General features: G+C 38.0%; 1 protein-coding gene across 6 annotated transcripts; it reads right to left on the bottom strand.

The window, feature by feature from the left end:
- Window positions 1–225: 225 nt before the first annotated feature.
- Window positions 226–5,081, bottom strand: gid8a (GID complex subunit 8 homolog a (S. cerevisiae)). Of its 6 annotated transcripts, XM_066644018.1 has the most exons (6): window positions 3,589–3,710; window positions 3,473–3,486; window positions 2,767–2,895; window positions 2,467–2,663; window positions 2,163–2,360; window positions 226–1,450 (listed from the first exon to the last, which is right to left on the bottom strand). In XM_066644018.1, exons 3-6 carry the CDS (start codon window positions 2,813–2,815, stop codon window positions 1,277–1,279), a joined length of 618 nt encoding a protein of 205 aa, XP_066500115.1. In that variant the 5' UTR covers window positions 2,816–2,895; window positions 3,473–3,486; window positions 3,589–3,710; the 3' UTR covers window positions 226–1,276. The 6 variants fall into 6 exon arrangements, with proteins under 6 accessions (XP_066500115.1, XP_066500111.1, XP_066500113.1 ...); XM_066644014.1 differs by lacking the exons at window positions 2,767–2,895; window positions 3,473–3,486 and adding an exon at window positions 4,950–5,081 and having other exon boundaries at window positions 3,589–3,744; XM_066644016.1 differs by lacking the exons at window positions 2,767–2,895; window positions 3,473–3,486 and adding an exon at window positions 4,950–4,997 and having other exon boundaries at window positions 3,589–3,736.
- Window positions 5,082–14,634: the final 9,553 nt, after the last annotated feature.

Here is a 14,634-nt window from a genome sequence, read left to right as displayed (position 1 = left end):
GTAATGAGCATCAAACACCAAATACTGCAAGACAGGATCAACAGGTAGGACACGTGGGGTGGGGTTGGGGGAGGTGAAGTAAGGCTGGCTCTGCACCAAACACTGGCGAGCCTGCATGGGAGGCTTATCAGCATTCTACATAAATGCACATCTGTTTCAGGACAAATGTGAAAGAGGAAGGTGGACAGAAAAGCTTGAATGCAAAGACGTGTATTTGTTTGAAAAGAAAGTTTTATTGTACCTGTAAATGTGTTTAAAAACAGGAGAGGCTGGGGAATGTGCTCTGGATGAATAAATAATACTAGAAGATGACAACAATGTTAAGTATGGACAAACTACAAACTTCAGCAGCAATTATAAATGTAAAATAAGGATAACAGGGGATACAGCCAAGTCTAACAAGGCGTGGTGGCTTTGTAGTGACTGTAATGACAATATAAATATGTGCATTCAAAGTAAAAATAGCTTATGTGGTCTAAAAAAAGCATCTTACGCGACCATTCATCCACTTGAAATATTCATTATTATCTTCTGCTCCCCATATGAGTAGACCTGATTCCATTCCGAGTGGAACCGCAAGGCTAGAGTTTGTCACATACACTGTAATGCAAAAAGCACAATCTAGCCTACACAAGGCACAGCATGAGCACAAGTCTATCAGATATGGGTGAGAGGACCAACCAGTACACCTCGTTCAATTCAAACATACACATCAGTCACAACGTACAGACAATTTCAGTGTCATTTTCCAGAGAAGACCAAACCATCCAAGCATTACCAAAGCTAACTTCTCAATCCTGGAAACTTTTCTGTAGAAAAAACACAGTTTTAAAGCTTAACACCTTCCTTTAAACCAACAGCTGATTTTACCCGTCTAACTTGTGGCCTAATTTAGGCATAAAATCTGCACTGAATTAATGAACGGACGTAAAAACACAAAGTGACCAAACAATACCTAAAACGCAAGTACTTAAAATTGTAATGACTTTGATATTCACAGATAGAAATCAGTTCTACAGAACTTTTGGCAGTCTGCAAAAGGGTATACAGCAAATATTAGTTTTCAGAAATCTGATAATATGTACTTTTTGTTTACGATATCTGATCTCAAATATAATACCATGTCCAGTCAATTAAGTTACTTTTCTTATATGAGCATTAAAAAAAAAGACTTATTCATATTTATATATATGATTTACATATATGGTCCAGTCACTGACTGCTTATAAATAAGGGGAGAAAAAGAAACATAGATGTCCATTTTTTAAGTCAATTTCTACTTGGGGTCCTCGATTGTGCCCTTACTAAGGTCTGTCATTTTGGGATATTTGACTTTTTTCTGGTCCAGTTCATTCTGTGCCCATAACAAGAGTTTCAGCAGCTTCGCCAGCTTTGGCGTTGACTCTCTGTTCTCATAGTCCAGCACCGCCTGGTTCACTTCACTCCAAACCTAAGAGAAAACAGAAGCATTACTTGGGTTTTAACAGTAGAGAACTGCATCTGTGTTTTCTAAACACAACGATGCCACCTAGTGGACAGGACTCGGTGCATTTAAATTTTACCAGATACTAGTGTTCACCAAATTACATACACACTAGTGCCCGACTAGTAGATCAGTCAATAACAAGGTACATGGATTTACATATATCAGTAGAAATGGTACTAATATCTAACAATACTTAAGACAGTTCTGCTTTTGTTTCTATGCACTTATTCAATGTCTATTGGCTTAAACAATCATGGAGCAATAGGGGAAAGCAATGGAAATGTTGGAAGTCTTCCTCAAGGTCTCTTATTGGTGTAGCATGGTGTGCTTACCCAGACAGAGAAAACATAAACCCATTAGATGGTTAGAAATATATAGGTAAGGACAGATTATGCAACCTGATACTATAAGTAAATGAGAAATCAATGGGAAGAAGAAACCCAAACTGTACAAAGAATAGCTGCATCCTGGTGATCACACTGAAAATATTTGTTTTATTCTGTAATATATTTATTATGAAGAAAATCCGGGGAATTTCAGTGATGTCATGCTCTATCCCATATTTCACAAAAATATGCTAGAAATAACTAATTGGTCGTTTTCTGAAATTCTGAATTTTTATCTCCAAAAAACATATTTTTGTACCTGTCAGTTCTCGCACACACCGCATTCTTACCTTCTGCCGCTGCATCATGTTAAGCAGATCTCCGAAAGGTGACTCTTCAGGGTTATCAAAAGCAAGCAGGGCCAAAGTTCTCTCCATCTCAGTCAGACACTCCCTGCTTTCCTCGCCCTGTTCAGCCAGTTGTGACTGTGCAAACTCCAGCGCAGCTTCTGTCTCCCGCAGGCGAATCAGCTCAATCAGATGCTGCTGCTGCAGAATGGATGAACCACAGATAAAGTTATTAACAATATTTCAGTTTTCCAGATATTTCTGGAGAATACTTTACAACATCTGCACATTTAAAAATAATGTTTACCTGTAGGTGGAAGTACAGATATCGGTTGGTGTCCAGGAGCTCTGGATGAAGGCTGTTGATAAGAGATATGGCCTCTTGAATCTGTCCCTTCAAAATCATCTCCCTGATCTTTATCCTTTCATCCAGCGAGTCCAGATCCACACTAGGCTCAATGCCCGATTCCATTCGGAACTTCTCTGCAGCCTCCTTAAACCCCTCTGTGAAATGGAAACGTCATTATAGATCTAGATTTATGTCTGTTACAAAAACAATGTGATGCTATGTATTTTGTCAATATGAGTAGTGGAATTCATCCAGTACCTATAATTATTGCATACAGCATTAAGTCACAAACACATACAACTTTCATAAATATGCATGTGCCAAGCTGAACATCAATCCTTAGTTCGGCTGAAACTCACATGACCAACCGACCGGAACTGTAGCTTACTGCAAGAAAAAATATAGAGCTACATAAAAGAGGCATGCATTATTCCTTCTCTCTATTACGTGGTTAAAGCTAAAGTTAATCATTTATTTCAGAAGAATTTTGTCATTTTCTGTTTAAAGCTGTGAATAAATAGTACAAGAATGGCAGAGAGAGTTAAACTGATATATTCAAAACGTTGCGCTGCTAAACAAAGAAAGAAAGTCATGGCCGAAGTAATTGTGATAGTCTCCAGCAGTAGCAAAGCAGTGAGCATTCATGTGTGTTGGGTGTGGATTTGGAAAAGGACTGAAGGTGGTGATGTGGGTGAGGGGTTCAGTTGTGTATCTAACACATCTAACATTCCAATGCTCCGCTATGACAACCCAAAAGTGTCTTTATGAGTAAACAGACATGGTGAAGCACTAAGGCCAGTTTTACTGCTAAGCAAAAATCACCAGTCCTAGGTCCCAATGCTCAATTTGGAACAGAATATAAAATGCTAAACAGGCACAAATTAATTCTGACTATGCACCCACTTAGTGGAAGAGTAGACTAGAATGGACAGGATCAATCTCAAAAGGTCAGTATAATCCTCACCTGACAACCATGTGCTGTTAAGGTAAGGGAACACATAACCAAATATTAGTATAAAGGATGCATGGAAGTTTTTTTGTCCAGTGAGCTTATGTAAAATCATTTACCAACATAAATACCTGTTACTAAGTAGTTCATGATGAGGCGGTTCATGTCTGCTCTCTGAATATGCACATTGTTCAGTTTCTCCATCCACTCCTCCTTCGTAATGTCTTCAGGCTTTTCTGTGTAGCTCATCATTGAAATGCAACTTGAGTACGTTTTCTTCTGTAAAACTGAATAAATGTTTATATTTATACAAATAAATAAATAAATATATATATATATATATATATATATATATATATATATATATATATATATATATATATACACATACATATATATATCCTTCATACATGCATGCATAAATTACATTTACATGAGCAGCATCAGGATGTATTACACTAATAAGGGTATGAGGGAGTAAACTCAATTAAATACTTCAGAGAGTAGTAACAGTGCTGAATAAATGTAAAGGTTATAACTGTTACCCATGCGTTTAAAGAAAAAAAAACTTAATCAACTTAAGCTGTATGTAAGTCTAAAAACAAAATTTGTTGGTAATACACGCCAGATTTTTGGTTAAACATAAGCCTGCTTTATCGCTCGAGGTTTCATTTTGCGAAAGAGCACTGATTAATCTCGAAGCAGTTTATGTAACATATAGAGATGTATGACAGTGTAATATCTTAGACAATAAATATTAGTAGTAAACAAAACTACAATCAGTGGACTGAATTTTTGCTATGATCTTATTTTTCCAGTTCATATCCATAACTGTTCACTTTCACGTTTAAACGTCAGCTGGTGATGGGTTTATCGTATATCCGTTTAGTGTTTGTTTACATATTAACAGCTGAGGGGTGTGTTTTAAAACGACGGATTTCTTAGGTTAGCCAGATTAATTGAGCTTCAAATCAAGACGTTTAGGATATTCCGAATAGACAGTCATCAATTGTGGACTTAAGTCATCTAGCCAAGTCATAGATCCTGCTCTGAAACAACCCCTGCTCTTCAGTGTGACTGTGGGATAAACGAGAACTCAGTACTGAGTTCGTATTTTCGCGGTTAAGAGATGGTGTAAACGCAGAGAGAAAATCCTCACCTCTTTAGCTGTTATTAACGTGTTTTAATACAACACCAACACAGTTCACAGCTGTATTAAGCATATTATAACTAATTTAACAACACAACATGAAAAAATCGCAAAATCTACAATTTTCCGTTTTAAGAAATTAAAGCTGGCCGCGGCCTCGAGAGGAAGCAAAACATTGAAGCCTGAGCCTCGACTACGGGCTATAAACAGCGCTTTAAACCGCACTCGCACTTTTAGAGTGGCCTTATACAAAATATTCATGTAGAAAATTAAGCCTGCTCTCTGATATTTTCCATTTTCTAAATCTGCACAAACGTGTCCCGTTGTTATAAAAATACTTACAAATAATTCTCCTCGATGGTAGCGGGCCTGAGAAGGAGATCACGCGAGAAATGACGGCACTTTCGTAACGAGACTTGGGCCAAACGACAAGATTGGCCAGACTTGTGACGTCATGGTTGCTATGGAAGAGCTGCCCGGGTTGCCAGTTATTCACTAACGTGAAACATTCCAGATAATGTAATCACGAAAGTAAACAAGGGATTGTTTACTTCAAAATGTTTAAATCAAATTGACTAATCCTTATTGGTTTAATAAGTATTAAATTTCGACCCAACAATGGGTCAAACTGTCAACTGTGTGGTAAATTCTGATGATACATATCGTCTTAAAATGTATGATAAAATGGCAACATAACGTCAAGGATAACAGTCAACAAAATATTACGTAGCCTCTGTTTTTCTGTACACAAGCCAACATTTACTATCACTAGGTAGCTACATGTTTAAGTAAAACCTCTCTGTGTATCATTGTTCTTACTACATGCATGTCATATTGGTATTTAAATGAGTTATTTCACCACTACAGGGTTGTAAAAAATCTTCTAACAGTTACTTAACTTTGTTTTATAGAGCTTTGTTTTATATTTTCCCGTCAGAGCCATGACACTGACAGAAATACGCAGTACTTGATTTGAGGTATTAAAACTTTTACTGTATTTTTAATTACACATTGAGGGCTTCCATAAATATCTTGTTAGATTTAAATTTCGGAGACAAAATAAATAATTACATAAATAATACAAATACAAAATAAATAACCGTTGGTGTTATTAGTAGAAGTGAGATGTGGTCTGAGGGAAGGAGTTGGCAGACTGACGATATATTTGGGTAGAACTATTTCAGCCGTTCTTAATTTTTTTCATGTATACACTGAAAATTTTCAGACATTTACAAAAAGGAACGGAGGGAGAGGTTAGTCTATAGCTAGGATTCAGAACATGTTGAACCACGGCTAAATAATAATAATAAAAAAATTAACACCTACAAGGGAAATAATTATTTATTCATTTATTTATTCAGTTCAGAAAATGGTTCCTTTAAAAATATTGTTATGATTCTGCTTGATGACAGTTGCATTTACTACATGGTCACAGTGATGTTTATTTGTTAGCTAGTTATATTGCATTAACTTGACCTACATAAATGTAAATAAAAAAAGTCCTTTATTTTAGCTGAGTCTCAGTTCTGTGTACGACAAGAAATAATTGTTTAAAATACTATTTATTATTATTATTATTATTATTATTGTATAACACTTTTATTTAGAATGTGACATCTGAGCATAGGCTGCACATTAATCTGTCTCTAAGTTTGAATGTGTGAATAATAATAATAATAATAATAATAATAATAATAATAATAATAATAATAATAATAATAATAATACATTAATCTGCTAAATGCTATATGTAAATAACATCATATAGATAAAGCTTATGTAAATCTAAATGTAGTTTAATATGTTACAGCCAGGCACTAATGATGTGATATAACAGTGGCTGCTGATGCCTTATACTCTCACCTTTCTAAATGAGCTTTAATCTGCTCAATCTTATTACACACACACACACACACACAAACACACACCAACACACATACACTGTGCTAAACCAAAACAAACAGTAAAGCACCGTGGCAAAAAAAGAGGCATATGGGCCTGGCAATTGTATTCCAAAATAGATCAAGTCATGCAGTCCCTTTAAAAAGAAGACACTATGTTATTATTACTTTGTAGTCCACAATATCACTGGGATCATCTATTGGTTTTCATCCTATGCATAAGACAAAAACAAGGCATTAACTTCTGTGCTATGGATTAAACCCAGATTGACCCGATGTGTTTGTTGTTTGTGCTTTCAGGTTGATAACCAGGTAAATATTTAAATGTATACACTAGGAATCCATTTTTTTTCAATACAATAACATCATTGGCATGCCATATTTGGAGACATTCCATATTTATAACTATATTACTAGAGTGGAATAATACTATATTGCAGTCAAACATAACTCATTACTTGCTACAATATTTATGTGACATTATAACATAATTAACCAGCCCATCAAATTTAACAAATATATATTTTATTATTCTTCATATGAAGGGAAAATTTGACATCTGTTATTCAGTATTGTCCATGTTATGGTATAATTGAAATTCATAGCAAAGTGGGGCTGTTTAACAGTATGTGTCACCAAATTCATCAGAGAATCAATTTTTATTTCTATATCTCTAAAAATATGTCCCAACAGAAATAATGTGGCAAATGATGCATGAAGAAGCACTGTGTGGTAAATTGAGAGCACAGTGAGAATAGTTTCCTGTTTACTGCTTTTATACTTTTAATTGTTTTTTTTTTTTTGTCCCCAGGTTAGGAGAAAATGTACATAGAAAGCCACCTACATGTGCTCTATATAGTATATAAATGTGTTTATCAAAATATTAACCACTCCCAACAAAGTGGGATATATAATGAAAAAAGAGCATTTATTAAAGGATGACACAGATGGGAATTAATTGATCTGATGGGTTTGTGTTTTTCTGAACAATTTCTTAATCTCTCCTCAAAAAGCTTACAGTAGCATCCAGCACCTCTAATCAATCCTTCATGAAATCATTAAATCAACACATTGACTTCTGTGACAGGGGGCAATCCTTTGCTCTTCAAATACTTCTTATAAACAAAACATATTTTTAATTCTTCTAAACATCCAAATATTAATAATAATAATAAAAACAAACAAACAAACAAACAAAAAACAGACTTTGATTTTAAGACAATTTTGCCTGACAGTTCTGTAGAAGACAATATACCAAGCCCCAAAAAATTAGGCTCAAAATTGTCCATATAACTTTCAAAGATAGAGAGCCTTTCTGTTATGTGGATGTCCTTCACACACAACTCTGGTTCTTCAAAGCCACGCGAAGCTGCATTAGGGAAGCAGTAGTATCTATTCTGTATTCTGAAGAGCATCCTCAGGCCCCAGTAGACAGTGTGTTAGAGAATGAGTGAACGATGAATTGAAAACAAGCATTATGCTATAAATCACACAGTCCAGGGGTTTGTGCTAACAGTGCCCTGTGGCGACGTGCGCGCCGAGTTTATGTGCTCGAGCATCCTGCTGAGGTGCTGCAGCGCGCGCGCTTGCAGGAGGATGTGGTTCCTGGCCAGCAGCAGTGTGGCGATCTTGGTCAACTTCTTAGATGTAGGTCCAGCTCGGTACGGAATGGCGGCCCTCAGCTCGTCCAACGCCTCGTTCAGGTCGTGCATGCGCCTGCGCTCGCGTGCGTTGATGCTCACGCGCATGGCACGGGACCTCTCGCCCATCCTCTTCAGCGTACACATTCCGTCCGGAGACGACAGGCCTCTGGAGTGTCTGTTGGCCGAATCTACTACCCTGTGTACAGAGTGGTCTGTGTGCTCAGTATGACCCGCTTCTTCCCAGCGCCCCTCAAGGACCCTCCCTATGGCTAGAGCCTCGCTGTGAGGCGGCCAGCTGTTCTGTGGAGAACCCTGAGCGAGCATGGGTAAGTTCTGTCCTCCTGCTTCCATTCTGTTCAGGCAAACGTGCGACTTTGATGTTCATGCACCTGAACCTCGAGAGCGCGCACTACTTAACGAGAGGACGGAGTGAAGGGATTAGAAACCTGTCCAATCACATCACGAGGAAAAATAAAAACAAAGGCCTTTCATAAACATGGGAGTCAGCAGCTTTATGGTAAACATTGGGGCCAGAATGAAAGTGGTGAAATTGGCAACAGATGACGTCACCGTGGTAGTAGCGTTATTGTTCATGAACAAGCGTCAAAAACAAGATGATCTCCAGGATAAAGAGATTATAACAGGTTTCAAAACAATTCTGACCCCAACATGTGCAATAGCTCATTTCTTTACCAGCGCTGATGGTTTAGACCTAGTTTGGGGTTGGGGGGGAGGGGGTGGGGGTGATGGCAGCCAAGGCCTGAAAAGAACGGCCTTGAAATCAAAAAGTCCTAGACTAGCAGAACAAAGAGGAATGGGAGGAGTGAATGGACAGTGCTTTGTCTTCACTCAATATTCACAGCTGAGCTCTGCTTGAGAAAATGCACCAAACTCCCAACTGCTCCCCAGGTATGGTGGCTGCTTCTCAGGTTGCATAATGAAATTTGGATCATAAATGCCACACTCGCCCATGCCACACACTTAAAAGAGCAGTCACATAAGAACTATAAATAAAGGCCATAAATGGACAATTTCCGTTTGGGAATATGGTATGTAAATTCCAATACATTCATATAATCTAAAAATGTTCCCTTCAAATTTATATTATGTGCCTGTCCTGTTCTTAAATGCTTTTCATACACACATGTATTCAAAAAGTGTTAATAACTAATTAATAGTCTGTAACCGCTTATCCAGGTCGCTGTGGGTCCAGAACCTACCTGGAATCACTGGACACAAGGGAACACATCTTGGAGGGGGCTAATACTGTTACAAATGTTGACAAATTGGTGCTATTTTTGTTGTCTCTGCAATGATTTAATATTTTTGTTTGTTCTTCTCCCATGATGGACTAATGCTGCTCTGTTAAGTGTGTGTTCCTTTCAGGGTCCTGGGTTTGATGTTTGCCTTGGGTCACTTTCTGTGAGGAGTTTGGTGTGTTCTCCCTCTGTCTGCGTGGGTCCTTCAGGTACTCCAGTTTGTGACTGGATGAGTGTATGAGGCCCTGGGATGAACAGGCACAAGTGTGCCCTTGCGTTGCACCCGATATCTCAGGTGAGGCTCCTCTCACTGACCTTGATCAGGGTGAAATTGTTACAGAAAATCAAAGAAAAAATTTATGTTTATATCTTGTATTGCATTTGATCTTTGCTTTCTTAAACCCCTAAACCTCTGATTGTCCTGTTCTTACTACAATGTTTTTTTATCACCCCCCTCCCCAAACTCTTCTATTAATTCCAGAAATGGGCAGTGGGCGGCTGATTGTCTTTGTATGTTGATTTGATTTCTGTCTAATAGATGCTATAATAAATGACAATATTCCTCCCATTTGTGAGAAATGCCCTAAATGAGTCAGATTAATTAGTCATCATTTGCAGATGCAAATGGCTGTGTGTTGGAAATGAGATGCTGGCTGTTTCTGGAACGTTCTGTACGAGGAGGGGGTTGATGCAATGCAATCAAGCATTCAGAATTAACCAGCAACACATCTGTTTAATGGGAGACCGTTGATGGTCTAATTTGTTTTTGCTAACAGTATTCTTGTAAACATTACTCATTTTGGTGATAAATATGCAAAGAGATCTGTGAATCACAAAGCAGCCAGCAACTCGGCACAGGGGTGGTGCCAAAATGACCTTATGGACAAAATATTTTCATTGTCATAATTGACAGTTATCTAAATTATAAAAACATTTTTCACTCAAGTCTCTTTTAAATAAAGGGGGTCTATAGAGTACCAAAAACCAAGGCAATTTTAACCTACAGCAATGCCACGGACAATATTTGCTATAGAAAAGTGGAAATGGAAGTTCTCCCTGTGTCTGTGTGGGTTTCCTCCTGGTGCTCTGGTTTCCTCATATTGACCAATAAAACACATTGTTTGGTGGATTGGCTACTCAGAAGTGTCCATAGTTGTGTGAGTAAATGTGTGAGTGTGTGTTGCCCTGCAATAGACTGGCGACCTCTCCAGGGTGTGTTCCCGCCTTGCGCCCAATGATTCTGGGTAGGCTCCAGACCCACCACAACCCTGAACTGGAAATGTGGTTACAGACAGTGAATGAATATATATATATATATATATGCTTATACATGCTTATTTTCTTTTGCATTTTTTGGACACTGTGTATAGATGTATTAACATAATTCAAATCGTAAAAAAAATAATAAAATTCTGAATTATTTGGCAAAGCATATAGTTATATCAACATGGACTTGTTTCTTTTTTGGCATCAAATCCCAAGCCTACCTACACATAAAAATGCTATTTGTTAGAAGTAGTTTCATTAGTCCAGTTTTAAGCCCTTAGCTAGAACAGTAGTGCTTATCAGATGTTACAGGCAAACTATACATCTATAATACAAAAGGTATAATAACATTTCTACATTAAAATCTGTTTTCTAACTGCATAATTTTACCAAACTGGAACTAGAACCCACACATCCCAGTCCAACCTTTGGCCATATCAAGAGCTGTGTACAGGGGGAGGGGTGACACAAGCCTAGGAGAACAAAGAAAAAAGAAATGGATGGGCAGAGGGATGGGGCCTGTGAGTAACTGATATATTAATATATGGAAATTAAAGCACGCATAAGCGTGGCAGACACACCCATCTGCAAACGCACAGATGCTGACACACCCTCACAGCAGCATTTGCATATGACCTTACACCTTCAAGGGGCGCCTAGGCTTTTTGCCTTCAAGCTAAAGAGAGCATCATTTAAGGGCATAGGCACAAGTCATCTAGACCTATAACAAAAGGAGTGTGGGGTAGTAATACCAGCAGGAAATATAATGTGTCAAAGCTTACACTATGCTCATTATCTGGGTTCTCTGCATTTGGCATACTGTGAATATGCTTCAGATGTGAAGCAAGTGATTCAGGAGTGATTCATCCAAACAGAACGAAATGTGCAGAACAAAATGTCAGTATTGTCTAAATGTTTGACTAAATGTCAGCATGAATTTTGAAGAAATAGAGACCTAAAGAGTATTGAGTAAATGACAGATGTAATGTTTTATTACTTTATAACATTCTAGTTTTCACATACAGGCGATAGTTCAAAATCCAAATCTAAATTGATCTATAATGCAATAATTTTACATTAACTTACAGAAACTTAGGCCGTCTCTGATGAAGTTACTGTTATGGAGTTTGTCTGGAAAATGTATACTATATAGATATCAATATATAGTAAACACCTGTTTATAATCTGTAAATTCAGCCTTGTTCACCCATTGTAATAAATGTATAAAATATATACGATTGCTTGATCTTAAAGTCACCAGGCTCAATGCTATATGTTATTTCAGCACCCAGCATTGGCCTGTTCACCACATATCAGTGGTGTGATTTGAAAATAGGCATCCAGCATCAGTTTCTCAACTCACTCATGCTCTGGCAGACAAAATATACATTTGCAAAGAAATGACCAATGAGCAAGTGTCCACAAAATGTCCACAAAATTGGCCATCTTTTTTTCACACTGTGTGAAAATGCCAGCTTTTCCTTACATTTTATGATGATTGGTCCAAAATAGCTTAGAATTAAATGTAACCACATTAACATATATTAAAGTTTCCCTTTAACTTACAGGAGATACAAAATATTGCTGTGAAATGCTTAATGTGTTACCAATTTAGGTTTTTAGATCAGCCTAAAATCATATTTAATCCAGTTCTGAGGAGCAACATCTGATTCAAAATATGATCCTGTTTTGTGTCATTTTGCAAAGTCTAAATCTTTTCATAGCCCAGAAATCACAAACAGAAGGTTCTGCTGCCCCTCTCCACTTATCTCGTTCCATATGCCGGTCTGAGGGTCTGGGCCGGTATGGACCCTCACCCTCTAGCCTCATGACGCCCGCCACACAGGCCACTACCGGGAGGTGTGTGTGTGTGTGGGGGGGTCTCAGCGTAGATAGTGGGGTGAAAGAGAAGCCCGTTGCTGGGCGACGAAATTGTGGTTGCTATGGTGAATTTGAGCAGAGCAGCTGGGCCAATCATCCGAGGCATGTGGGGCAGAGTGGGTCTCGTGCTAGCGAGAGATATGTATGCACGTGGGAGGAAGATTTGGGAGAGAGAGGATGAGGAAGGTGGAAGGCAGTAGGAGATGAATGGAGGGGTGTGTGAAGAGCCAGTAAATGAGGAAAAGATTTAGTGATCACTTCTAGGGTTTATGATCACTTTAAAATGAAGATTCAATTTTACTTATTTTATTTGTTGCAATAAAGGATCTGGGTCTGTGTGAATTTAACAATAGTACAATATAGTTCAAAGTAAGGGGCCACCAGTGGTGAAGATTTGGTTCTGGCACAAATTTTAAATAGGGAACTAACTTTATGCTTTGTATTTTGAGTTTCTTATTTTTCAAGCAAATGTTGGTTTCTGTGGTAATGCCCCAGTTAAACCATTTCAACGCTTATATTTTCCCCCAAACAAACACAATATTTAAAGCAAGGGAGGATGAGGGCAAGTAAACAAAGCCAGCTACTACCAGTCTTTGAACAGCTGCTAACACAACACTACTGGAAAGCTCAACCTACTTGTAGGAGAACACTAACTGCCCAGATCTGTTATGTCAGCAAACAGGTGCATGCTCTGCCTAACATTGTGCTAAATTATAGGCTGGAGAGACAATATTACACATAAGTACTTTATTGTTGCTAAAGGTTCAAACAATGTTAATGTTGTAAACCATGTAAAAGGGCTAACGCTCAGATTGCTGCACCATTACTTTACTGGTGAACAAAGATTCCAGTTACTATAACATCAATATCTGACCTCATTATTTCTCTTTTGGCTGAATGCAATCAAAGTGTCACTCATTCTGCCATCACGTTTATATAGTATAATAATTTACCATATTTCACATATCAAATGACTTGTATGTTAATTTTTGTGTGACAAAAGCAACAACTAAAACCAGAACTTTGAATAGGAACAATAAAATATCTATCAACTATCACATCCACATATACAGGTGCTTGTCTCAAAATTAGAATATCATGAAAAAGCCTATTTATTTCAGTAATTCCATTCAAAATGTAAAACTTGTATATTATACTCATTCGTTGCACACAGACCGGATATATTTCAAGTGTTTATTTCTTTTAACTTGATGATTATAACAGACAACTAATGAAAACTCCAAATTCAGTATCTCAGAAAATTTGAATATTACTTAAGACTTGTACAAAAAAAGGATTTATTAGAAATGTTGGCCAACTGAAGAGTATGAACATGAAGAGTATGAGCATGTACAGCACTCAATACTTAGTTGGGGCTCCTTTTGCCTGAATTACTGCAGCAATGCGGACGTGGAATGGAGTCGATCAGTCTGTGGCACTGCTCAGGTGTTATGAGAGCCCAGGTTGCTCTGATAGTGGCCTTCAGCTCTTCTGCATCATTGGGTCTGGCGTATTGCATCTTCTTCTTCACAATACCCCATACATTTATTATGGGGTTATGATCAGGCGAGCTTGCTGGCCAATTAAGAACAGGGAACCCATGGTTATTAAACCAGGTACTGGTAGCTTTGGCACTGTTACAAGTGCCAAGTCCTTTTGGAAAATGAAATCTGCATCTCCATGAAGTGCTCTAAAACCTCCTGGTAGATGGCTGCTTTGACCTTGGACCTCAGAAAACACAGTGGACCAACCCCAGCTGATGACATGGCACCCCAAACTATCACTGACTGTGGAAACTTTACACTGGACCTCAAGCAACGTGGATTCTGAGCCTCTCCTCTCTTCCTCCAGACTCTGGGATCTTGATTTCCAAAGTAAATGCAAAATTTACTTTAATCAGAGAACATAACTTTGGACCAATCAGCAGCACTCCAGTCCGTTTTGGAAGCAAGATGCTTCTGACGCTGTCTCTTGTCACTTGAGTGGCTTGACACAAGGAATGCGACAGCTGAAACCCATGTTTTGCATACGTCTCTGTGTGTGGTGGTTCTTGAAGCACTGACTCCAGCTGTAGTCC

Source organism: Hoplias malabaricus, chromosome 14 (genome assembly GCF_029633855.1).
Source record: "Hoplias malabaricus isolate fHopMal1 chromosome 14, fHopMal1.hap1, whole genome shotgun sequence".
NCBI classification, from domain to species: Eukaryota; Metazoa; Chordata; class Actinopteri; order Characiformes; family Erythrinidae; genus Hoplias; species Hoplias malabaricus.
The sequence above is the reverse complement of the archived record's forward strand: the minus strand, read 5'-3'. Positions and strand labels throughout refer to the sequence as shown.

Bases quoted from the DNA above. Each gene is read 5' to 3' on its own strand.
- gid8a (XM_066644014.1), bottom strand. From the start codon at position 3,709: ATGATGAGCTACACAGAAAAGCCTGAAGACATTACGAAGGAGGAGTGG. The intron at 2,664-3,588 runs GTATTTATGTTG...TCCATTTCACAG, and splicing joins CATGAACTACTTAGTAACAG to AGGGGTTTAAGGAGGCTGCA. The intron at 2,361-2,466 runs GTAAACATTATT...TCCATTCTGCAG, and splicing joins ATCTGTACTTCCACCTACAG to CAGCAGCATCTGATTGAGCT.